The sequence below is a fragment of the Strigops habroptila genome, chromosome 20 (genome assembly GCF_004027225.2).
Source record: "Strigops habroptila isolate Jane chromosome 20, bStrHab1.2.pri, whole genome shotgun sequence".
In the NCBI taxonomy this organism is placed as follows: Eukaryota; Metazoa; Chordata; class Aves; order Psittaciformes; family Psittacidae; genus Strigops; species Strigops habroptila.
In genome coordinates, this window is record NC_044296.2 from 344,676 (window position 1) to 368,776 (window position 24,101).

General features: G+C 54.2%; 1 protein-coding gene across 7 annotated transcripts in view; it reads right to left on the reverse strand.

Annotated features, from left to right (window-relative positions):
• GATAD2A (GATA zinc finger domain containing 2A) overlaps positions 1-24,101 on the reverse strand; it is a 54,843-nt gene that overhangs the window by 21,520 nt on the left and 9,222 nt on the right. For 3 of the 7 annotated variants that reach the window (XM_030509242.1, XM_030509241.1, XM_030509236.1), the window contains exons 2-3: positions 8,915-8,986; positions 76-347 (exon numbers count right to left, since the gene is read on the reverse strand). In XM_030509242.1, coding sequence (XP_030365102.1) covers positions 76-338 — 263 coding nt within the window. In that variant the 5' untranslated portion in view covers positions 339-347; positions 8,915-8,986. Of the gene's footprint in view, positions 1-75; positions 348-8,914; positions 8,987-14,699; positions 14,879-22,062; positions 22,237-23,084; positions 23,385-24,101 lie in introns of those variants that run through there. The other 4 variants (XM_030509239.1, XM_030509238.1, XM_032920358.1 and 1 more) reach the window with 4 other exon arrangements.

Genomic DNA, 24,101 nt, shown 5'->3' on the forward strand with positions numbered 1-24,101 from the left:
GCCAACTGAGCACGTTTCGCTGTGCTGGTATCCCAGATGTTACAGTGTGACTGCAGCACAGAGGCTGTAACTCACCTTTTTGAGGTACTCATGTCCACAGGCTCATCTCCCGTCTGAACCTCCACCTTAATGGTTGCTTTCACCTCTCCACCTTTTAATAACCCTTGCACTTTGCCAGCTCCAGGATCTGCTTTGATTTTCATGTCGCCTTCAGCATTGATCTCTGTGCCCAACAGTCCTTTCTCCATTTTCAGTTTCTTGCTGTCCACATCGTTGTGCGGTACCTCACGTTCGAGCGCTCGTTTCTGGCTCCGTGTCCTGCATGCTTCCTCTGTCATTGTGAGGCGCTGGGGAGAGAGGAGACACAAACCACTTCAACACGCTGGGAAAGAGAGTGAAGTTGGACAAAACGCCTCCATTTCAAACCAGGGCAAAGGACAGTGGTTACTGCAAAAGAAGCTCAGAAAGAGCAATGAAAGTGTTGCTGGCGTGCTCACGTAGCCTATCTCCAACATCCATCTCAGGCTGAAGCTATTAAGCACCCAGCATCACTGTACTTGCACTTCTCATCTTAAGCAAAAACAAACAAAAGCCAAACAAGAACAGACACAAGAACCTCACTGAGCATCAACTACAATCACCCAGGAGAAAGAAAACCGCACAGCCTGCATCAGAGCGCAGGAGAAGAGACAAACCCCCACACGAGAAGTTTGGCTCTGTACCAAAAGGCAGGAGGACCGTATGTATTTGCCTCCCATGCAAATCAAGGCAATTATAGAATGCCAGATTAGGATCTCCCGGGACTGCTGCCATGCCTTTCTGAGGACCTCAGCCTGGCTCCAAGTTTCGGGAATCACACACTATGGGGAGAAGGACCACCACACCCTGCATGAGGGGACGCTTCCATCCTGCTTGACAGCCTGCTGCCAGCGCTAAGGCACTGCCATTGTGAGACTCAAGTTGAGACTTTCTCCCCTCCTGGGGAAGGAGCCAGGCTTTTCCAGGCGGAAGCGCCGGGCTCAGGGGAACCAGGCTTAACTCCTCGCCTGCCGGAGGGATGGGAAGTTCTGCTCCTGGTGGGCTCTGCCAGCCTGCACTCCGGTACCTGCGGCCACCCACCCATCATCCATCCACCCATCCATCCATCCATCCATCCCTCCCTCCCAGCGGGCGCAGAGCTGAGTCAGGCTTTGATCCCATGACATCACTGGGCTCCACATGACCCTTCCCAGGATGCAGCCTGCGAGACAAAGCACTTTCCAGAAACCAGTCTGAGCCGGCGGCAGGCGACCCGCAGCGGGATCACCCCGGCCGGGCACCGCATCCCTCCTCCTCCTCACCCTCCTCCTCCTCCTCACCCGCTGCTCCCCTCCGGCTGCCTGCGGACACAGGGCACCATGGGGGTGACCTGGGGTGGGATAGGGGGAGAGGGACAGAAACACCCCCCCCACCCCCCCCTTTTTAATCCATTAATTCATTTTAACTGTTCCTCCCATCTCCCGTTTCTCTCTCCTCCTTTAAAAAGGGCTCCAGGACTGAGGCCGACGCACACCAGTGGAACAAAGTGTTTGCAATGGGTTTTAGCAGTGAGATTAACATAATTACACAACATAATTAACCTCTGCTCACCTTCCACACACCGCCCCCCCCCGCAATTCAACAACGTCACATCAGCATTATGTGACATTGTCATTTCACAGTGGCAGCCCCATGCAAGTGACCACAAGTTTCTCTGCACGGTGTTAGATGAAATAGGGCTATTTTTTTTAGGGGGGGACGATACAATAGTGACCAAAAAGAGTGTTTGACAGCAAGGGAAATTCATGTTGGTGTTTATGGGGGTGAGCAAACAGCGGCAGGCAGGCAGGCAGCAGCATGGTGCAGCTCAGTGTACCCCAGCGACAGCCTTCTCCAGCCCTCTGAAAGCAGCTTTTAACCACAGCAGCGCCTCGGGTTGAGCATCCCTGCTGCCGGTGCAGCAGCAGCAGAGCCTGAGCCCGGCCAGGCAGAGCCGCGCTCCCCGGGCTCAGCACCCGACCGCGGGGCTGGCACAAAGCACGGCGCAGCCATCGCTGCCTTACACACCCCGAGGTGTGCTGCTCGTCACAGCGACCCCAGCGAAGCTTAGGCAGGAGGAGACCCCCTTCAGCCCTGCTCTGGGGTCATCTGCAGGATCTTGCTATTCTCCAGCCTCGCAGGGATGAGAAGCAGCATCTCCAGCAGCTGGTGCTGATTCGAGCGCTGCAGCGAGCAGCGTGTCAGGCACTCAGGCTCCAAACTTCAGCAACACTGACATGATGCTGTATTTCTACTCTGCTTTTCCCGGTTTGGAGCGGGACAGGGAAAGGCACTATCTGGAACTGTATCAGGGTATTTCATACATCTCACACAGAGCAGCCAGGCAGAACTCTCAGGGCTGAATCTCGCTTACCTGACTTAAATCCCAAGCAGAGGAAATGAGCTAAATCTCCTCTTGGCACTAAGGTTTAAAACACAATCAATATAGTTCAAATCCTAACGTAGAATCAGGCCATGCACACCAAGTGCTTCACTGGGTACCTGCTGTCTGGCTAAGCAAGCAGCTCACCTTGGAGTGATGGAGAGAGGCAGGCACTGAGCACCCCACTTGGAGCGTTTCCAGGGGCAAACCCTTCGTACACAAACTCCTTACAAAGGTCAGGCTGAACAGATTAACAACCTTGATGAAAACACAGCATGTACCTTCCAACAAAGCCCTCTCTTAGTACAAATCCTCAAGGACATCACATCATGCACCCTGCGATTCCCTATGAACAGCCGTTTCGCCTTGTAACGCCACCAGCGCCTCCGCATCAGCCACCCACAACAAACTCCGCTTCCCTTTGCTGCTGCTGCTGCCACAACTTTGCTGCAAATCCAAATCCAGCCCAAGTTTTGTGTTCACAGTTCACAGCATCTTGTCCCAACAATGCAGCAACTGGGGCCTGTGATTGCTGGAGAGAAGAGGGGTTATTTGTAACCAACTGAAGCTGTTGTGAAGATCCATGTTACTGGTGAGACCTTGGGACGAGACTGTCCTGAGATTTTTGCAGCTAAGTCTGAAGACTGCAAGTGCAGGCTCAAGGTTTATTTATAATGTCATAGAGAGATCTGGTTGCACAGTTCCCCAACCACAGGAGTGATTACACTGTATTTAGTGTAGATGAGCCCTAAACCCAAGGTCCCTTAGTTCAACCCTTTCACGAAATAGCCCCAGGAAACAATTTGCTAACATGGACACAGATGCTGAGATACCTAAAGGAAAATTCCCGTAGCACTGAGGAGAAAAAGGGTAAAATAATGAGAAGGATTTCTTTAAGGTGACTGTTCTGCCTCTTTTCAGGAGAAGAGATGAGAACTGGTAATGTCAGAGACTTTGATGGGAATCGCCTGCGTTGAGGAGCCCCATCTCCTGCAAGTCTGAAGGCACGGGAAGCAGTTTAGGTGAGGCCCTGGCAGGATCACAGCAGACTACAAACCCCATCCCCAAACAGCCTAAACCCAAGGCCTGTAGGAAGAGGTTAAACCCAGACGGGTGCCCTGGAAGACAGGAGGAGGAGGAGCGCACCCAGAGAGACCTGCGCCCGCAGGAACGGCGTCCTCCTCACGGAGGGGACACGAGCAGCTCCCTGCAGGACAGAGGAGGCCGGAGGAACCCAAACCCACCTGGAACAAAACTCTCCCCGGATGGGAAATCCGGGAATTGGCTGAATCCCCATCACCCGAGGAGGGCACAGCAGTCACCACAGAGGCTTCACCACCACCAGGAAGCAGCGCCTTGCCCATACACACTGCGAGCAGCCCTTAAGTCTGCTGGATTTCTGGAGATCGCGTTTGCACCAACTGATTCCACTAGATAAGAATAAAGCCAGCTGCATGGTTCCGAAGATCCAGGCTGTTCCCAGGATAACACAACACTCCTGAAGCTACTCCCCAAATCCTCACTTCTGCTTCTCCACCGTTAAGAGCAACACGAACCCATCACCACCACTAGCTTCAGTTCAGCTCGACTACACCTTGTGTTTGAAAGAAGGAAGAGAAAGCAAGGATTACATAGGAAATTTTAAGGTTTATGGAAGCTTCTGCTTTTTATGGCAAGGAATGGCACAGCCCAGGGCAGAGCACCCAGGATCTAAGCAGCAAACATTCAGTTGTAAGTGCTATCGCTGTAACAGATTAACTACCACCATCGATTCAAAAGGCAGTTTAGTATTCCATATAAACGACTGTACACCCCTCAGACTCAGGCCATTACACTGGTCACCCTGAAACTTTGGCAAAAATTCCTCTCCATGCAGCTCCGCCGCCCTCTGAGCACACTGACAACAGCAAAAGCCCCAAACTTGAGCTCACGACCTGTTCATGCTAGCCTGGTAAACACTGTGTATGCTTGTAATGCCACCTGTATGCTTTCCATTGGGAAAAGGGTCAAAAGAGCTCTCCGGCGTCTTCCAAACCCTTTTGCCCTCCAAAGAGCAGAGCAGCAAGAGCACAATCCTGGTTTGGCTCAGGCAGTGTGTGTCGCAGCAGGGAGGTGCAGGACACCCTCACAGAGGGGATGCTGCAGCACTCACCTGCTCCTGCTTGCTTTTGCCTCCGCTGGGAGAAAACCCCTCACAACGTTCCAGTTTAAGGCTTGGGAAATGAGTTACTTTGTGCTTCTGTTTGATGCAGAAGCAACGTGAAGACAAACCCACATTTAAAAGCAGCAGCAACACCCTTTGCTTGCTGTTTGTGATGTACACTTCCACCCTTCCCCACATCACACCAAGTTATCCGTATCGCCTCCTCTCCCCTTCGGGATTTATCACTTCCTCGTACAAACTCCAAGCAATTCCTCCACAGAGAAGCGGTTCTGACTTTCCCACTGGTTTGCACAACTTGGTAATTTGAAGTTAAAGGGATGAAGTTAAAATTGCATCCTGATGCTGTCCTGGAGCCATCAGTAGTGCTGGGCAGCAGAGATGGGTCCAGCACAGACCATCTACAGCGGGCTCAGAGCCCACTGCAGCCACACGATCCTCACTCCTTTTGGTAGCCAAAAGCAAAGCTCAACAACCCTCTTCCCCAGCATCATCTGGAAACTCTTACAGCAAAAGAGGGGGGAAAGGAAAGTTGAGGAATGAAAAAGCCAAGGTTACAGAGGCAGGAACAGGGAGGTTCAGACACATCCAGTGCCCCTCAGTGAGTGCTTTCTGAAGGGAGGTGATCACAGACTCGGTGACAGTGAGCAGTGGCACAGACCCCACATGCACACCAGAGGCCTCGGTGCAGCCCATGCAGCCACCTCGGATCACTCCCATGTCCCCTAGGAAGTAATTCCTCACAGCAGGGTGTAAGTAGTTTCAATGGGAAGTCACTGCTTCACCTGAGCTTATGTTCCTGATATAGAATCATTAGGGTGGAAAGGACCTTAATATCATCTATGCCATAACTCTTTCCCCCCCATATACTCATTAATCACAGAGCCACAAGTGAAATGCCCTGGAAAAAGTCATTAAACTGTTACACATCCATGTGTGTGTCTGTACTGCAGTGTGCACGTGTACTCACATGTGCATCTGCATAAACGTGCACGCACAGAGAAGTTCATCACCTGATCACGTACATCTTTAACAAAATAAACCTGTAGAAAGCCAAAGAATAACATTTCATGTATTTAACGACTAAACTAAAACACCAGCAGGAGAACTGTGGTTAGTTTGCAGGCTGGGGGGGGGGAAATCATCACCCCACACCTGAATTCAACCAGAACTCCATCCTGCCCCTGCGGAAGGCACAGAGCAGCCAGAGGTGGGTGAAAGATCTGCTCTCCCCATGCTACCAGGCTTGCTGCAGCAGCACAAGCGGAGAGGCTGGGGGTACCTGCTGCGCCGCAGCCATGGGGGGTACCTGCTGCACCGCGGCCACGGGGGGTACCTGCTGCGCCGTGGTCATGGGGGGTACCTGCTGCACCATGGCCATGGGGGGTACCTGCTGCACCAGGACCATGGGGGGTACCTGCTGCACCGCAGCCATGGGGGGTACCTGCTGCGCCACAGCCACGGGGGGTACCTGCTGCACCGCGGCCCACCAAGGGTTAACTCCTGCCATTTTGGTGCCATTCACGACATGTCCATTAAGGGTGTTACATAACAAAATGGCAGCTTTAACCCTTCCCTCGCCGGGCTCCCGCCACTCCCGGCCCCGCTGTCACCGGCCCGAGGGCGCCCGGGGGGCTCCGCTCTGCCCAGCGCCTGCGGGTCAATGCAGAAGGAGCCCAGCGGAGTTTCCTGGGGGAAGCTGTCCGAGCGGCCCAGCAGCAGCAGAGCGTCGCTCCAGGGATGCCAGCCCAAGAAACAGCTGGAGGGGCGCAGGGCAAACGTGGGCTACCAGGACCTAAGCCCCGACATCCCCACGGCTGCTCCTTCCGCACCTCCAGCCTGGCAGAACCTGCTCTCGTTGCCATGCGAGTGCCCAGGCACTGGGACGACACACACTGTGCCCATGTCACAGTCCTTCCAGCGCAGGAGGAACCAAGCCAGCCTGCTTCGGGCTGAATAGTTTGTGAAATGAACAGATAAACGTTTGTAGGAAGGCACCGAAGTGGAGCTGGGAGCACCACAGACCTGGAGTTCTGTATTTAGCCAGGAATTGGCAGCCGAGGTCCCACTGAGCACTATTTGTGTCAACTCACCTTAAAAAACATCATCGCTATTACAGCCAAGTTTGGCTCCGTGTGCGAGCCCGAGTCTAAGCACTATCTGAGGGCTCTGTGTAACAAAGAGAGGAGCATTCACAATTCGTGACCGAAAGCTGAATGAGCCACACAGATGAGATTAAACACGGAGCTGTGTGCATGGAAAAGAGCTGTTGTCTGGGAAAAGCAATCCAGGATTTGCTCCGTTTTCATCACAGCTCCACAAGTGTTCACTACAAGAAGAAAACACCACAAAGCGACTAAAAACCAGCATCAAAAGACCACTTTTTCTCTCCTGACTACCTTTTAGCAGTGTTTTACTGGGAGCATCCAGCCTGAAGCTGAGCCCTGACTCCTCAGCCCTGCCACAAGGACGCCGATTCCCGGTGCTGCTCCCAGCTTTCCGCATGCTCCGGGATCGTGATTCATCGCTGTAGTTTTCAGGAATGAGCTGCCTGGTTCAGGATGCAGTTGGGTCATTGTCCAATACCAGGGGGGGTTCAACCACCCTCACGTGAGGCAGCCAAAGGATTCAGGCAAAGGCTTTTGGTTAAAAGCCACCAGCTATTACCAGAAACCACCATGGTGAGAAAGACTCTGCTTTCCTTCCAGGTATGGATTCTCCAGGCACATTGACCCTCTCAGACAGCAACTCCTCAGTCCCAAACTGCTTATCCAGGGTTTATTTTGACTCCAAAACCTCCCACTTCAAGGCCTACAACTACATTTCAACTTGTATTGGATGGGAAGAGATTTCAACATTAAGGGACGTAGATTGCAATCAGACCCTCAGCCCTTCTCCCACCTCCTCTCCATTTAATGTATGCTTCTTATGAGAGGAGGGATCTAGGTTGGTTCGTTGATTTTAATGCAACAGCAGCAAAATTAGCATCTTTAAATACTCAGTCACAACAACAATCAGCTCTCCCAGCACCACATGCTGTGCATATTCTAATACAAGCAATTCCTTGGGTTTTCTGCATTTGGGAAACTTAAGGGAGGCTTCTCCGGGCATCCAAACCGGCTTCAGCATCAAGTGCTGCACGGTGGATTCCCACCTTCAAGCCAAGATAAACCATGTAACAGAGCCACAGAGAGGGAATCGGTGTAAGTGGATCCCAAGGACAAGGCACCAAAAGAAAGATCTGAACAACTAAGGAATCGTCTTATTTCCCAAAGCCATATCCTAAGTCTTCTAAAGAGAACTCCAAGATGATGTGAACTCCAAGGTCCACTGCTTTGGGTGCTGCCTCCAGCCACTGCACGAGGGATCTGTTTGACCTGAATTCTCCCTGAAGTTTTATGGATCTATTTTTGTCTAGAAACTCCTGGGCAGGAAGTCTGGTAATGACTATGTCTGGGCTCTGGATTACCCAAGAGCAGGGAGATTCCTCAGTGCAGGAGCTGGTAAATACCGGGTGTGATTCTGGTACAAAACGCAGTATTTGGATACCAAGTTGAATTGGCAAAATAAGATCCTCTACAACTGTTTTGCAGGTGGCTTATGGTGATAACCCACTGAACAAGAGAAACTGCCATCGCTGTGGTCAAGACATCTACATGTGACGCTCTTGGCTGCTCTCACTGTTACCCCTGACGGCAGTAGGAAAGGTGGTTTTCTGGTTTCACTTGGCCTTTTGAGCTCATGAAACACGGCCCTGCTTCACAAGGTCTGGGCACGTCTGCCATAAAGAGCCAAACCCCACCAGAGATGCTCCTGGCCTGCCTCATTTGACAACAGGGCAGCAGCAGCACACACGGGACAGTGGGTCAGGAGGGCTTTCCTCGAGCTGAACATTGCCAGAGCTCCAAGATCGCCACAGAAATGGCATTTCCATTCCCAGGTTTTTTCTCTGGGGGTTGCACAAATGATCAAACCATACAGAAAGCCTCAAGGGAGGGCTTTCTGTGCGTTTGCTTTTGCTTCTCGTGTTCAAGACCAACAAGACTGTGCAGCTGCTCTGACAGCCCAGTGAGGAGGAAGCGAAACTTCTCTGCCCCTTAAGTCAAAGAGATTTACCTACTCTGGAGCGTGCACCAAGCACTAAGTGAAAGGTGCCTTTTGGTGCAGGCACAGGAACCGAATCCTGACCCGAGCTGAACCTGGACAAAGCAGGAGCGGACGGTGCAAAAGACCAGGAGCCAGTTCCACCCTCCCAGCCCACCTCCCCATGTGCAATATCAGACACTTGTCCCCATCTTATTCCCAGCTCCTACCTGTCAGTGAAGTTCATGGGTTCCAGGTGGGATCCTGACTGGGCCGGGTGGAAAGTGGCTGGAGCGAGGATCCTGCGGGAGAGAAGAGGGGTTAGTGCAGCCGAGGCAGGCACCTCCGCCACCCCGAACAGGGTCACCCCTCAGCACTGGGACCTGTGTGGAAGATGGGAATGTTGCATCCTAGGGTTTTAAGGAAAGGAACTGCAGGTCAGGCTTGTGTCCAGATGCTTTCGGGTTAAAACCAAAAAGCACATATAACAGTATTTTAAAGTTACTGCTCTTCTTACCATTTCTTTAGTCTTTGCTTCCTATGTTAATATTCTAAGAGGAAACCAACTGCTTCTTGCTATCTCGGGTTTGCCCCAAATATCTGCTGGAACCAGCATTCCCATTTCCCACCAGCAGCTTCCCTCGAGGCAGAAGAGACCTACAAGACCCTTTTGGGGTCCCACATCACTATTCCCTGCACAGGCTTCCATGGGGCAGAGAAAGGGGCAAGCGACTTCTTGGAGAAGTTTTTGTCTTGCAGGACAACACCTAAAACTAACTCTACAGGAACACGCTCATGCGTTACCTGCTTCTTGCTGCAGAGAAGGTTCTGCTGGTCAACACTTGCTTATGCTTTACAGAACTCCTTTTATGAGCCTGCCCCTGCAGCGGGGGACATCCCAACCTTCCTTCTCCCTATGGAAGCACGGCGGGAGGAAGCCCACAGCCTGGTCAGGGAGCTTCGCCACACCAGCCATTGCCTGCACCAGCAGCACAGGAGCCAAGCCCGCTCCCCACAGCCTGCCCGCACGTGGGGCCGGGCGAGCACCCCGCGGGCAGCAGCGGGTGCTGCAGGGGCAGCAGCAGCGCGGGGCTGGAGGTGGAGCCCAGCGGTGGATGCTCGCTGCTGCCAAGGCGCCTCCCTGGAGCTGGGGCTCTTGTTTCTGCTGAGCCACCACCGAGTCATTTCCCTCCTCCAAACGCTGCCGAGCTGTTTTCTCTTGCCCACAAGGCAGGACAGGAGCTCCCCAGGCTCTAGTCCTCCTCTCTGCATGGGGGAGAAGGGCTGTGAAGGGTCCCCCCCACCTCTGACACCCACCCCAGGAGCAAACTCCAGAGCTCAGCTCATCCCAAAGGATTGTGCCACAACGTTTTCTCTGGTTTACTATTTTAAGCACCCCAGAAGGTTCCAACAGGTTAAACAAACTGCTACCAAAGTGCACGTAGAGAAACTTAATGGATCTACAACTGTATTCTAGTCCCTGCTTAGCTATCTAGAGGGCAGGTCTTGCTAATTATAGCTCATCCTATTAGTCCGATGCTTTCCTAATTAGAAGCCCATTGAAAACCATTGCAAGAGCTACTCCAGGGCCTTCAGCAGCACTACAAAACCTGACAGATAGGGCAGTATTTCCACGCTGCTCCTCGTGCATCTGGCCTGGACACGAACAAACACTTCTTCATGGCTGAAGATGAGGGAAAGCAACAGAGAGAGGAGACGGCGTGTACCGGGTCGTGACAACCCCGAGAGCACAGCCCCGGTGCACGGGAGCTGGGCCACTGCTGCGGGAGCAGGAAGCCCCAAGACACTGCTGGGGAAAGGGAATTAAAGAGAGGAAGAAATAAAGGGAATTATTCTGCCTGTTGGATCCTTGCTGAACGGGACTGGTGAAGGTTGCGGCGGGAGAGGAGGATCCTCTGCTCTGCCGGGAGGATGGAGGGGGACAGAGGGAGCCTCTTCCCGACGGAACACGGTTCTGGACTGAGCCCGGCAGCACCCTCCCATCCGAGTGCTCCCGTGCTTTGGGGATCAGCAGGATCACCCCATCCGACACGCTCTGGGTGCAGGAAGCCGAAGCCACCGCGTCGTGTTTCCAGGCTCTGGCCAGGCTCCATTCCCAAGGAGCTGCAGCTCTGAACTCCCAGAGTGCTCCTGGCACGGGACGAAAATAGTTTTCCTCTTGTGAGGACACCACAAGAGCTGTTTAACCGCTTCAGCACCGCGGGACCAGCGCCACCAACCACCCGCACCCAGCACAGGGAAGGTCCCGCTGGAACCCAGCAGAGCGTCGGCACCGGCATGCCTGAGGAATACCGGGAAGAAAAACTCTGCCCAAGGAGCTGCTCGAAGTTTTGACTGCACTTCCATCAGCAGAAGTGACTGCAGCAGCGGTGATTTAACCTGCCAGAGGGGAGACTGAGATGAGCTCTGAGGCAGAAGCTCTTCCCTGGGAGGGTGCTGAGGCGCTGGCACAGGGTGCCCAGAGAAGCTGTGGCTGCCCCATCCCTGGCAGTGTTCAAGGCCAGGTTGGACACAGGGGCTTGGAGCAACCTGCTCTAGTGGAAGGTGTCCCTGCCCGTGGCAGGGGTTGGAGCTGGAGGAGCTTTAAGGTCCCTTCAACCCAAAGCAGGCTGGGATTCTATGGCTCTGTTTCATTTCAGAATCGTGGCTCTCATCCCGATACAGCAACTTTTTAAGCCATCAGAAGGGAAATGTTCAAGAAACGAGAGACACTGAAGAGCATCTCTTGCTACCCACCACAACAGCGCCCAGATCCAGCTGCTCAGAGCCAGCTTCATCACTCCTGGAGCTGTTCTGCTCAATGAAATGATGGTGCAAGTTGCAGGTTGTAACACTGGGGATCCCATTTTTTAGCAAAGTTACTGAATCTCATCAACACCATCCAGAGAAATCACGATCCCATAGAATTCCAGAGAAAGATTTAGCCCCAAATGAGGGTTTCAAACCATTACATTTGCAGAACAAGACAGGCTGTGGATTCTCTAAGAAGATTAAGGCTTGAAAACTATGTCACAGGTACCAGAGCTTGGCAGTTTTGCTGTAATTCCCTCCTCAACGAACGGAGATAAGGAAACTCCTGGACTTTTTGGAAGGTGAATGGTCAGTAAAAAAGGAGCCAGAGGTAAAGCACAGGACTCCCCTCCTGGGCCATCAATAGCATTTACATTACACCCTTCAACCAGTGCTGGTGTTCGTGGGGCAGGGGAGCCAGGGCCTGCGGTAACCCCTTTGGTTAAGCTGCTCCATAGATGGGGAGAGCATCGCTTGAGGGAACAGCGGGAAGTCAGACACAGGAAAAGCACTTCCTGGCAGCAGCTGCTCTACTCTGCCCTCTCCAATCCTGCCACTCGCACATGCCAGTGTGCGGGAAAGCAGGGAATCGTGGGGTAAACACTCTCCAGAAAACCCCGGCTGAAGCTTTTCGAACACACTGCTCTAATCTAATCTCCTGCAGTCAAAACTTACTGTTTTCAGACCAAAGTGCAAGCGCATTTTGACTTCCCTCATTCCTCAGTCTGCAGCATCTCAGTTATTACGTTACCAAGCTCCCTCCTCGCTCCCCAAACAAGCCCCCTGATCTACCTGTGCTTTCCCTGACGTTACCCAGAACCCAGCCAAGTGCGGCTGGATGGATACCTGCAGGATGCAAAGATCCAGAGGTTCCACTAACGCACTTCATAAAGAAACCCCAACCCCAACTGCGTTTTTCTCTCTTCCAGGGAGTTTTGCTATTCAAGCCCTTGCAAATCTGGCTCCCTGTAACCAGAGCCTGCAGTAGTGCTGGCCTGGGCACTGGTCCGCAGCACCCACAGCAAACACAGGAGGGTTGAGAGCTGCTGCGTGGCAAAACGCGACGCGGAGCCCCAGGTCAGCACAAAGGGAGCACATCTCTCTGCAGGTTGATTCAGAGCATCAGGCAGGCTCCGAACTCCCACATCATGCTGTGGTTGGCTACTCCTGAACAGCAACACCCGTGATTGTGTGGGGCTGCACCACTACAGGCTGGAGCAGACGCAAGCAGGCAGCTTGTCACTCGTAACACAGGTTGTGTCTTCAGATGGGGTAGAGAGGGGCAGGTTCCTCAGATCTCTCACACAGTTATTCCTCAACAAGGCCACAGGAAACAGCTCCGAACACTTCAGTTTCATCAATGTATGAACAACATGTTAGAAAGTGAGCTCCAAAAGGGGACATTTCTAGACAAAGAACCTTAGAGCAACCTTTTGGGTAGACCAGCTTTGTTTCGCTTTGCGTTTGGGAGCTGTAGTCCTTTACCCAGAAGCATTAATGTAATGTCATGGTAGCACTCAAAGCAAGAGCTATAAGAGGGAATTAGGGAAGTCTGGGAGTGAAACAGAGAGAAGAAAAATACTATTTGTGCCCTTAATTGTACAATGAGGAATTTAAACTGAACCAGGAGTTAAGAGACAGGATGAATCCCCCGACTAAGAGGCTGCATTGGAGCCAGGTCCCAACAGTTCCATACGTCTGGTTCACATCCAGCCAAGTTAATCTTCATAAGGACTACATGGGCAGAGCTGAGTCACTGAATGAGAACCTCTGCAAGAGGCTGAGTGCAGGAACAGCACAGAACACCCGAGCGTCAGGGGCAGCAGCGGGAGGAGGATCTGGAACATCCTCTGGTAAGTGACAGGAGAGACTCCAAGATCAAAAGCGGTTGGTTTGGGGGTTCTCTGTGTTCCGACAGCACGCTTGGAACTATAGCCCAGTTACCGGGGTGAGCATGAAGGGCTCCATCACTGCAATACTCCTCATCCGGATCAATTCAGTTCAACACCATGGGCTCTGCACCCCCAAAACACTTTGAGAGGACAAACCCTGCCCAGCTTCCTCCATCCTCAGCAAGCAATTGCAGTGAACTGGTTTTAATCAGCTGCAATCTCATCCCCTAATGGTGCCAGTCTCTGTGGCTTGTTGGATAAACATGTTTTTCAAGAACTGGAATTACTATGCTCTGGTTTTCAGCTGCAGAGGGTGTTTCTGACAGGGGAAGCGGGTGTCTCCCCTCTATGCAAAGAGCCAGAGTGAAGAAATGCATGCGCAGAACTGTTTGGCAGAATGGGGATCAGGGGAAGAGGGATGTGTGCATGGATTTATCCCCTCCTTCACCCAGCGCCCAACAAGACTTAAGGAAGAAGACTGGAAAGCTCTGGATCTCGCATTAGGAGAGATGGAGACTGAAGCAAGTGGCATCAGGACTGGAAACACAGGAGGAACCTTTCATCTGTCCTTTGCTGGGGGGAGCTCGGGGTTCCATCCTCCTCTGATGACACATTGCTCCGCTCAGCTGCAGCAGCACGTTAATAACCCACAAGTGAATAATTTCAGTTTCCCCAACTCTGTGATTTACAGACCTGGCCGAGGGTGTGTGCAGGGAATGACACTGCTCAGAGCCCCAAATAAGGGAATGAGCCAGCAGCTTGGCACGGCCCCAGGCCCACACCTATTTACAGAGCACAGCCACCAGCAGGAGCTCGGCCCCGAGCCTCACACGCAGCTTGATGTGGTTGCACACAGCATCCCCTACCTGAGACCAAAAGGGAGCCCTGGCACCCCAAGCACGGCTTTCCTGAAAGCAGGAACGCTGCAGGGCTCATCTTCAGCCCCCTGGTCCCGCAGTGGGAAGGGGAAAGGCAACACGAGGTGTCATTGTCACCTGTGGGATCGAGGGGGGATTTTGGGGCTTGAGCAAGCCAAAGCAGTGGTAACAAACCTGGAAGGGTCCCTCGAGCCAGAACAGGCAAAGGGATGCTGAAGATGGGTGAAATTCAGACTCAAGGTTATTTCAGTGGCTTTGTGTAAAGCAACATCTGACTTGCACAAAAACACGAAGGCATTTTGGGTAGAAAACAACCCGGGGTGTCACAACTCCACCAGCAGCCTTTGCAAAGAGATCTTCTTATCAGGTTTGTGTATCTAAATGTCCCGAGGGATCAATAACATGCGCAATATTCAGATGAGTTCTTTAATTACCTCTCTGCTCTTCATCATCATAATTCTCAGGCTCCACACAGGAATAAGTCACCCATCAGGTCTCAACCGACAGGATTCACACGCTGTTCTTCCCAAGCTGCTTGTTAAAGCATCACCTTCAGGTTTACAGTCTCTGGTCCAGCCAGAGGAATCCCTACATCCCTCTCAGGATACCTTTGCTAAAGGGAGGAGGAAAAGCAGAGGCATCGGAACTACCTTCAACAGGAGCTCATGGAATGGAGCCTGGAGGTGAGCAGTGTGGAGGTGAGCAGTGTGGAGGTGAGCAGTGTGGAGGTGAGCAGTGTGGAGGTGAGCAGTGTGGAGGTGAGCAGTGTGGAGGTGTGCTCTGCTCCAGCTCCCAGCCTTGCTGCACATCCCAACTTGTAAGACTTAGCAAGGCTGTCACGTAAAAAGTTGATCTTCTGAAGAACTGAGGAATTGTGGAGCTCTTCCTGCCCCAGAACAGCGCGTGGATGTGCCATGCACCAGACCACCCCCAGAGACACTCTGCTTCCACCTCCCACCCCACCTTCCGCCTTCATTTGGCTTCTTTTTTGCCTATTCATGAGCTTGCCCACAAAGAGTCTTTGCAGAATCTATTAAGACCTGTTGATACACAATCCAGAAGCTTCTCTGGGTGATGCTCCTGCTCCATCCTGCACTGCAGCCCACACAGTCCCTCCAGACCAGTGATCTTCCATCAGTTCCAGGCATTAAGTCAATGCTGGCCTTAACTGCAAGGGCTACCCAGGATCCTGCAGCATAACTTGACGGGAAATCAGAGTTATGATGCAGAGCCAACACGGGTGAGACTTGAGCTGAGCTGCGCCAAGTTATGCCAGGATTATTCAAGTTCTGTGGAGAATATCATCTCCCCATTGGGATCCTTCAGGAAAAGCAGCACCATGAGCCACAGTCTTCCTGTTTTCAGGAATAGGTATGGAAAAGCTGTTCCAAATGTCACCTTCCTTTCTCCCCTCCACCCACAGAAGGGAATGCCCCCGTGCCGGCGTTGGCACAGATGGTATTTCACTGTTCTACACTGAAACCCACAACATGTTAGGCTTATGTTGTGCGTGAAGCTCATCCGGTGGTCCCGTGTGTGTGTGTGCATCCCGCAGTGCCAGGGACACGTGTCCAACCGCAGCACCTCATTCTGCTGGAGCCAGGATTTGCTGAGATCCTATTAAATATGAATGCCTTGGCTTTACTTCCTTTAATTCCCACAAGCATTTCAAAGCTCCTGATCCCACGGCTGTTTCAGAACCGGGCACAGCAAACAGGCCATGGCGGGGAAACTGCTCCTACCTCCAGCAACATCAGCCTTAGGTATAAAATCCAATGATTCCATTGTCCGACTGATTCCAGGACCTGGAAAGTCTTCAGGATTTGTAGCAAACTACAAGAAAAGCCACTGCTGCCCACCTTTCCCTATGGAAGAGCCACAACAGAGACCTTGCCCTGGTGCACCAGCATCCCGCCCCAGCACTGGGCTCTGCTCAGTCCAGCCCCACTCCGGCTGAAGCAAACCTGGTGCTCAGGATGGTGTCACCTGCCTGGAGCACAGGGGACGTGGCTTCAGCAGCCACCACTGACAAGTCTCCACCTCGAGTGAGTTAGGAAACAAGGAGGAGTAACCAGCATCACCCCACTGCAAGTGTTGTGCTGAACTTAAAGAGAGGAGAAAAGAGAAAAGCTTTCTTGAATGTCAGCTCCTTCCAGGCGGTGAAATTGGGTGTTTGTACTCCAAAAGGGACAAGACGGGTCCTGTCAGAATCCATTTCAAGACTATCTGAAAACTCCATCAAGGTTTCATTCTTATCTCCCATTGAAAGCTCTAAAATGAGCCTTTATCCCTTCAGCTCCAGCAATCTGGCACTGTAATGCAAAGAGCCCATCATAAACTCCTACTTCTTTTGGCTATTAAGCAGAGAAAGGGGAGGGGATAAAGAGACAGACTGCCTTGAGCGCAGCTCTTACCTCCACAGCTCTCACCCTGTTCATCCGGGCTCCACCAAACCTGACTGGAAAGAAACAAGCGCCTTTTGGGGGGTGGCTGTTACCCACTTTTGTCAGAGCTTCACTGCTAAAGGCTGATGATAGAGTGTTCTCAGCAGAACCTCACTCACTGGGTCCAACGCTGCGGAGTCCTCGTCACTCGATGGGTGCAGAGATAAGGGACTATCACCCAGCACCACCTGCTATTGGGTGTTTTACAGACTTCCTTGGGTACCTCACTTTTTAAATAGCCATTTCGATTCAGCTGAAGAGAGTGGAAATGGGAACGGTGTTTCCTTCACGTCAGGGCTTACCTCCTGCCTTGTGGGAATGCTCTTTTCCAGGCTCCATTTTCTTGTTGCCACCCCTCCAGCTCCCATTGACACCGCTGGAGCAAGGGCCCCAAGAGGCATGGATTGTTCTGGATGCCTGGAAGCAGTGAACCTGATCCACACAGGTCCACAGAGATTGGAGTAGAACTAATTGAGTGTCCAGGGATAAGGCCAAGTCAAAAGGTGACAGACAAGACACCAAACCCAGAGCTGAAGCCTCACACACTGAGCCCTTTCCTGCTGCAGCAGCTCACTGCAGGGCACCACAACGAGCAGGGAAATGCAGGCAAGTTCTTAGTCACCTCCTAATTGCTAAAGGAACTGGAGACCAACTCTTCTTCCAAACATGGCACCAGGAAAACCTATGAGCAGAGCTTCAGCCGGAGCGGCTGGAATAGCAAATGCCAATGTCCCCAAAGAGGCAAGGCCCAGCCAAACCCTCACCTGGGGGGGCACCCAAAGCCAGGCAGGAAAACTCCTTTCCTCTTGCAAAATCCTCTTGGTGGTGGCTTTCTTTTGGGAAAGAAAAAGGGGGAAGGAGGGGAGAGAGCAGGAAAGGGAACAGAGAAGGAGAATGAGCAGAAGCTGAAAGGCTTCACTCACTCCTAAGAGTAGAAAAATAAAGTCCAAACCAGATTTAGTAAGAAAGAATTGATATAAGTAGCTCTTTGATACCTAAACAAGACTTGAAACTCCTGGAACACTTTAGGACTCCAGTCACTTTGATGACACAGCCCATTTGGTGTGTTGTGCTCAATGGGAGCAGCACCTGACCAGCAACAGAAGCCTTGTGAAGGGACAGGACCCATCAGGCCCAGGCCAACACATCACGTTGTTGTGTTCACAAACCAGAAGCCAAAGGGAGGGCCTGAGGAGGCCACGGAATGTGCTCCCCATTCGAGCACCAAGTCCATGAGATGAGGGGAGAGCCTGGGCTGGCTCTGCCAGCTCCCATTCCACATGGGATGCTCCCTCTGCTCCTTCTCCTCTGGCCTTCAGTGGCTGTGGCTGTTCACTTCTACTCTCCGGAGCCGTTTGCATTTCCTAGGACAACACTCGGGCACTGCAGACCATGAGCTGAACCTGACAACACTCTTTTACCCCCCCCCCCCCTTCCCAAGCCCTCCCATTTGAAACAGGAGGTGATACCGGGTTAAATCTTCAGAGATAAAAGCTGATAAAGATTAAGATGAAAGGAATTGGGGCTCCCAGCCACACTTTGCAGGTTTCCTTTGTAACACACACTTGGACCCAGATGCAGCAGCCAACACAGAGAGGTTGAAGTGACTTCACCCAAGACAACATCAAACTTCTCCTCCCGGGAGGACAGGGAAGCAAAGGGAAAGGTGAGCAGTTACTACAGCGCGCAGGACACGAGCTGGTCCTGAGCAGTGTGATCTCCAGGTGCAATAACAGGGACAAACATGTGGGGTGTGCCCACTGCACCTCCAGCTTGCACTGGACCCGAGAGCTCCAGACCAGCACCATCCTGCACTCAAGCTGCAGTGCTGACCTGCAGCAAACCCTACTGGTAATAAAGCCAAGGAGAGAAAAGGGCATTGCTATGCTGCACTTAGCAAAGGGTTTACACTTATTTCAAGCCACACACCCCAACTTTTACTTGTATAGGACAAAACTTCCTTGCTTTTTCCCCATACAGCCCAAATGGCCTCATCAGAGGATTCTTTTCCCCTCCAAATGCCCCCTCTGCTCCCGCAGCACGAGGCAGGGTGCTGCCTTCCAGCCCCACTGCACTAGAGGGGTGCAGCACTTACAGACCCCCCCTGCCCATAGCTGCAGCCTCCCGAGGTGATGCCAAACTGGGCACCACTGGTTTACTGGTGCCACACTGGAGAGTTCCCAGCCGTGCTACACCACCAAGGCAAACACCAAAGGACACCATTAACAGAGAACACGGCAGGCAGGGAAGTGCTGCGCAGCAAAAAGCCACCATAGGGAACTGGCTATTACTAAACCTTCACCTTTGTTCTGTCCCTCTCCCACAATGCTGCAATTCCCTCTCCTATTCCCCACCTGGAAGCGGACACATGATTCACCTGATGCGCACAGAGCATTCAAAGCAGTGCAAAGAAGAGAGAAAACAGCACAGAGACATGAATAACCTCCAAAATTCCAGATGGTGCCCAAGGAATAAAGCAGGAGCTGTGTGAGGTCCCCATGCCCAACAGATGGCCAGTTCCCAGGTGAAGGGGTGCCATGGAAATGCACCCAAGGAGTGGGGGAAGGCAATAAAAGCCTAAAAAACCCCAAGCCAAAGAGTCCCCAGCAAGTCTCTCCACCCATCAATGACAATATAGCACATAAAGAAGCAGAATGTCCATCTCTAAAGTGCCAAACTCCAGTTTCTAAGGGCACAAGTGTATGCTCTTGCCATGGATTCTGTCTAACGCCAGGCGAGGAGGGAAGAGTGCTCCTATCTCATTCCCCCCCATCAACAAAACATGCTCACACCACTGCGCTGCCAGCGCTGCCCTGCAGCCCATGCCCAACCTTGGTGTCTTCTGGTGCGACCCACTGAGCAGTCCCTGCAATCGGGATACGGGCACAGGTCCGTGTTCACACACGGGGAGAGAGCACACAACCTCCTACCTCCCACGGCACAGAGGGGAACCACGTTTGAGGCAACGCAAGCACAACAGGCACACAACTGCTCACTGACCCCAGAGGGAGGCAGTAAGAAAGCAAAGGAGTAAAGGGAACTTCAGGCTGGGGGAGAGCTCACAGCATCCAAACCCTCAGCTTTGGTGCCTCCAGAGCTGAATTTTCCAATGCATGTTCCACTCAGCGCCTCGTCTCAGCGAGTGACATCCAGATACTGCATCTACAGGTCTGTGGTTCGAAACATGCTCAAGGAAAACATTCCAACTGGAGTCCGAGCAGCATTTTCCACTCAGAAGTTACACCTGAAGCCAGTGCTCCATCCAGAGAGAAAGCCTGAGCCTTGCTGGTCGCCACAGCACCCGCCAGCTCCATCCTTCCCAGGTTCTTGTACCACATACACTGAGTTTCAATCGGTTGGAGACAACCTGGACACCATCTCAGGAGGTACCACTGAGAACACAAGGACCATCTCCAATGGGGCATCCCAATGAACCTTTGACTTCAGTATTAAAATACTCCCAGCCACAAGTTGGAAGATGCCACAAGTTGACTTCCTTTATCGCAAGCATCATTCCTCCTTTCACCCCCTGAAGTAGCCCAGCAGAAGGGACTCGATAAGAGGGCCAGAATGCTTGTACCTATGGATGGGTAGGGCTGAGGAAGAGCACGCCAGAAAGAGAAGTGTAAGCCCATAAGCCCTGAGTTCTTCCTCAATTACAGCTCCTTTGATGGCAAAGGGTAAGTCCAGTTCAACCCTGAGGCCATGCAGAAGGTCCCTACAAGGAGCAAACCTCGTACCTCTGCCCATGTGACGCTGCCTGGATGAAACCATCCCAATCCTTCTCCTCGCCTTGCCCAAAGCTCACAAGCATCCCCAGGACAGCAGCATTCCCAGTTGGAATCAATGATTTCCAGCAGCTCCACGTGTGAGTGCTGGCCTGTAATTACCCCAGGAAAGTCGTAAGGCAGTTATATTAAGTTACAGCATTAGCATCCTGACACTGCATCATCCGCCAGCAGTGTTGCATCATCACCCTGATGTAACCTCATGGCGATGTAATGCTGCTAGGGATGGTATCAGCTACTCCTCTGTGCTTCCAGCTCTCAGGAAAGAGGAATACCCAGCTGCCCCCATCCCACTCCACTGCTGGATACGACTCACTCCTCCTGTGAAGCCAAGCAAGGCAGGTTCTGCTTCAAGCACAGAACTTGGTCCTTGTCACCCCTCACACAGCTCAAGCACAGCAACCTAACGGGTAGCAGCAGCTCTTTTCCCAAGTAAAACTCAAGAGCATCAGCCTGTTGCCTGACCCACAGACAACACACCAAGTGAGGAGCTTTTTTACAGCCTTGGCCTCACACCGAGCTGCTCCCTGTTGTCAAAACCAGAGTCGGCGGCAGAAAAAACCCAAACTAAAGAGTCCCCAGTGCTGAAACCAGTGTATTGGTGACCCCAGCAGAGCCTCGCTGCCTCCAGGATATCCCACCCCTTTTCTTGTCCAGAAGGTAACAATCCTGATGGAGCAAGGGCTGCGCCAACAGCGAGCAATGGAGCGTGAGGCACAGGAACACGCTGTTCCCTACGTGTCACCACCTCAGGTGGCTGCAAGGTGGCACTTGGGGGTGACATCCCCACCAACAACCAGTTCCCCTCCCCGCATTCAGCGTGGTTCCTGCTTATAGTGCTTGGGGAAGGGGGCTCAGCCTCCCCATGGCCCAAAGCCCAGTGTGCCATCACCGCCACATCCCAGCAGGTCCCATCCTAAGAGCTGGCAGGACCATTTCTCACCCGAGCCAGGCCCACTGAACGCAGGCACGTGGCAGCGCAGAGCCCAGGAGAACATCACACACTGGCTTACACAAAAAGCTTTCCACGTGCTACACATCCCTCTATTTCTGTCTTCTGCTGGCTCCTGACTTGGTCTCCCTACCACCACCTCATCCTCTCCACCAGCAGCATGGTTTTTATGCTCCTGCTTCTTCCTACCCACGTCTCTTTCCACTTGAGACGCTGGTCAATAGTTTGTCTGGAAGAAAGCAGCGTTTCCTCCTCTTCTCCTGCTGATGTATGGCAGCTTCCAGCCTGCTGGCATGTCTCTTATTCCCCAAGGCCCCTCCGTTTCACTTCCTGTGTAACTGTCTCTACAAGCAGCTCTGCTACCTCTGCTTCCAGCTGCATTCGCAGGAGAGAAACATGAAAGTCAAACACCTGCAAAAGAAGCTGGAAACGAGGATTAGGGCCATGCCTGCAAATCAGTGCTCTGTGTCACTCAGCGCATCCATCAGCTCGGGAACCTCTGGGTTTACTGGGAAAACCCCTGGGAAAAGGGTTTACTGCACAAAACACAGCCAGAAAAGAGACAAGTGAAAGGAAAACCTGAAACGCGGGATGTAAAAACGAGAAAGCAAACCAGCAGCAGATGCTCTAGAGCAGTGCGCGCATCCCGATCACAAGAAGGGGCTTCCCCAGCTTTGTCGTTCCAAGGCAGTGCCCGACGCCGGTTCTCGGTCCCGGAGCTCCCGCCCCTCCGCGGCCGAGAGGCGATGCCGGTACTCGGGGTATGTCCGGGCAGCGCCACCTCCAGAGGAACCTCCCGGCCGGGGCCGGAGCCCGCCCGGCCCCTCCCGCGGGCGGCAGGAACGTGCAGTGCCGGGGCAGGGCCCCCGCTCAGACCTTCACCCGCGGCCCCGCCGATAACGCCGGTACCGGCCCGAGGCCCGGCGAGGGGGCGGCTGCGGGGGGCGCACCTTGAGCCGCAGGAAGGGCGGGCGGGGACTCTTATTGTGACACGGGCCGCCGCCTGGCCGCCAGCCGGGCCAGTGCCACGGCGGGGGCTGCCCGGGGCGGCCGCTCCCCCCCCTGTCCCCCCGCCCGCCTCCCGCCGCGGCCCCCGCGGGGCCGGTCCCGGTGCCGCCGCGCTCGGGGGTCAGCGGAGCCCGGGGCACCGCCAGTCCCGCGCCCTCGCCCCGAGCGGCCGCAGAGGAGGAGGAGGAGGAGGAAGAGGAAGCAGCACGGCGGAAAGCCCGCAACAACTTTCCGAAACAAACGCCTCGCAGGCGGCCGTCCCAGCGCCGAACAAAAGCCGGCGGTGACCCCCCGGGCGCGGGGGACGAGCCGCGCCGCCAAACTTTACGTTTCCCGGCGGGGATGCGCCCCGGGAGCCCCGCTCCCCACCCCCCCCCCCTCCGCCGGCAGGGGCACGAACTCCTTCCCCGGCGGGCGCTCATCCATCAGCCCGCCCGGCGGCCGCGGGGCCGGACTTTGCTCTTTCGCCGGGCTGGCCGCGGTCCCCGCACGGCCCGGCTCCCCCCGGAACTGCCCCGGCAGCGCACACGCATCCCCGCGGCCGCCTCTCTCGGGTAACTCTGCCTCTGCCGCCTCTCCCTCCCCAAGACAATAAACCCAACGAGAACTTTTAATCTGAGAACTCACACGCCTCGGCACCTCCCCGCCGCTCCCCGCGCATCCCGGGCGCCGCCGAGTCCCGCTCCCCGGCCGCCGGTTCGCTTCTCCCCGCTCCTCGCCGACCCCTTTTCCGCGCTGCCGGGGATCCCCGGCTAATCCTCTCCGCCGCGGCTCCCCCTTGCCAAATAATGCGCTTCTCACACATGGAGTCGCGGCGTCACTCGGCGGAGCATGCGCGGGGCGGCCCCCGGCACAGGGCGGCCCGTCCTGCGCTGCGGGCACGGCGGCGGCGGCAGAGGCGGCGGCGGCAGCAGCAGCAGCAGCAGCAGCAGCGGCCGCACCGCGCGGCGCAGGAACCCAGCGCCGCTTCCGGGCAATGGTGGAGCAGGTCTGTGACCCGGGGCACCATTGGCCGGAGGGGGTCGCGGCACATGGTAGGCGGGCGGGGATTGGCTACGGCCGGGTTGGGGGCGCCGCCGCGGGATGCGCGGGTCTCGCCGCGGCGCCCGGGGCCACGTGGAGCAGCAGCAGCGGGAGCAGCAGCGGCTCCGCCGCCGCCACCGTGCCCCGGCCCCGCAGAGCGCTTTGTTCTCCGCTGGCGGCCCGGGCCGGCGGCGGGAGCTCCGCTGACACGGATTGTTCTCAGGGCCACTTCTCCTTTTCCTTCCTGAGCGCCTGCAGGCGCTGATGAAGGAAACGGAGAGCATCGCCCCGCTCCCGCCGCGCTCGGGGGAGGATACCGGGCAAAGAGAGCAGCGGGGCTGCGGGAGCGAGCCCGGGGCAGGCAAAGCATTCGGAAGCCTTGCTGTGGAGCGCAGACGGGCGGCGGGGCGGCACGGCCCCGGGCTCGGGGCTGAATGTGTCTTGAAGACGGTAATAGAGCCGGGCTGAGCCTCGCAGATTGAGAGACGCTCTAAGCAGCCAACGCTAGAAACAGCCCTGTTCGCTCACACCCGAGATCCTCGGGGTGGCTCCTGTTAGTGCCGCCACAGCTCCCCATGGGGCAGCGAGTCGCAGAAGCTGCCTGAAAATATCTTTAAATCC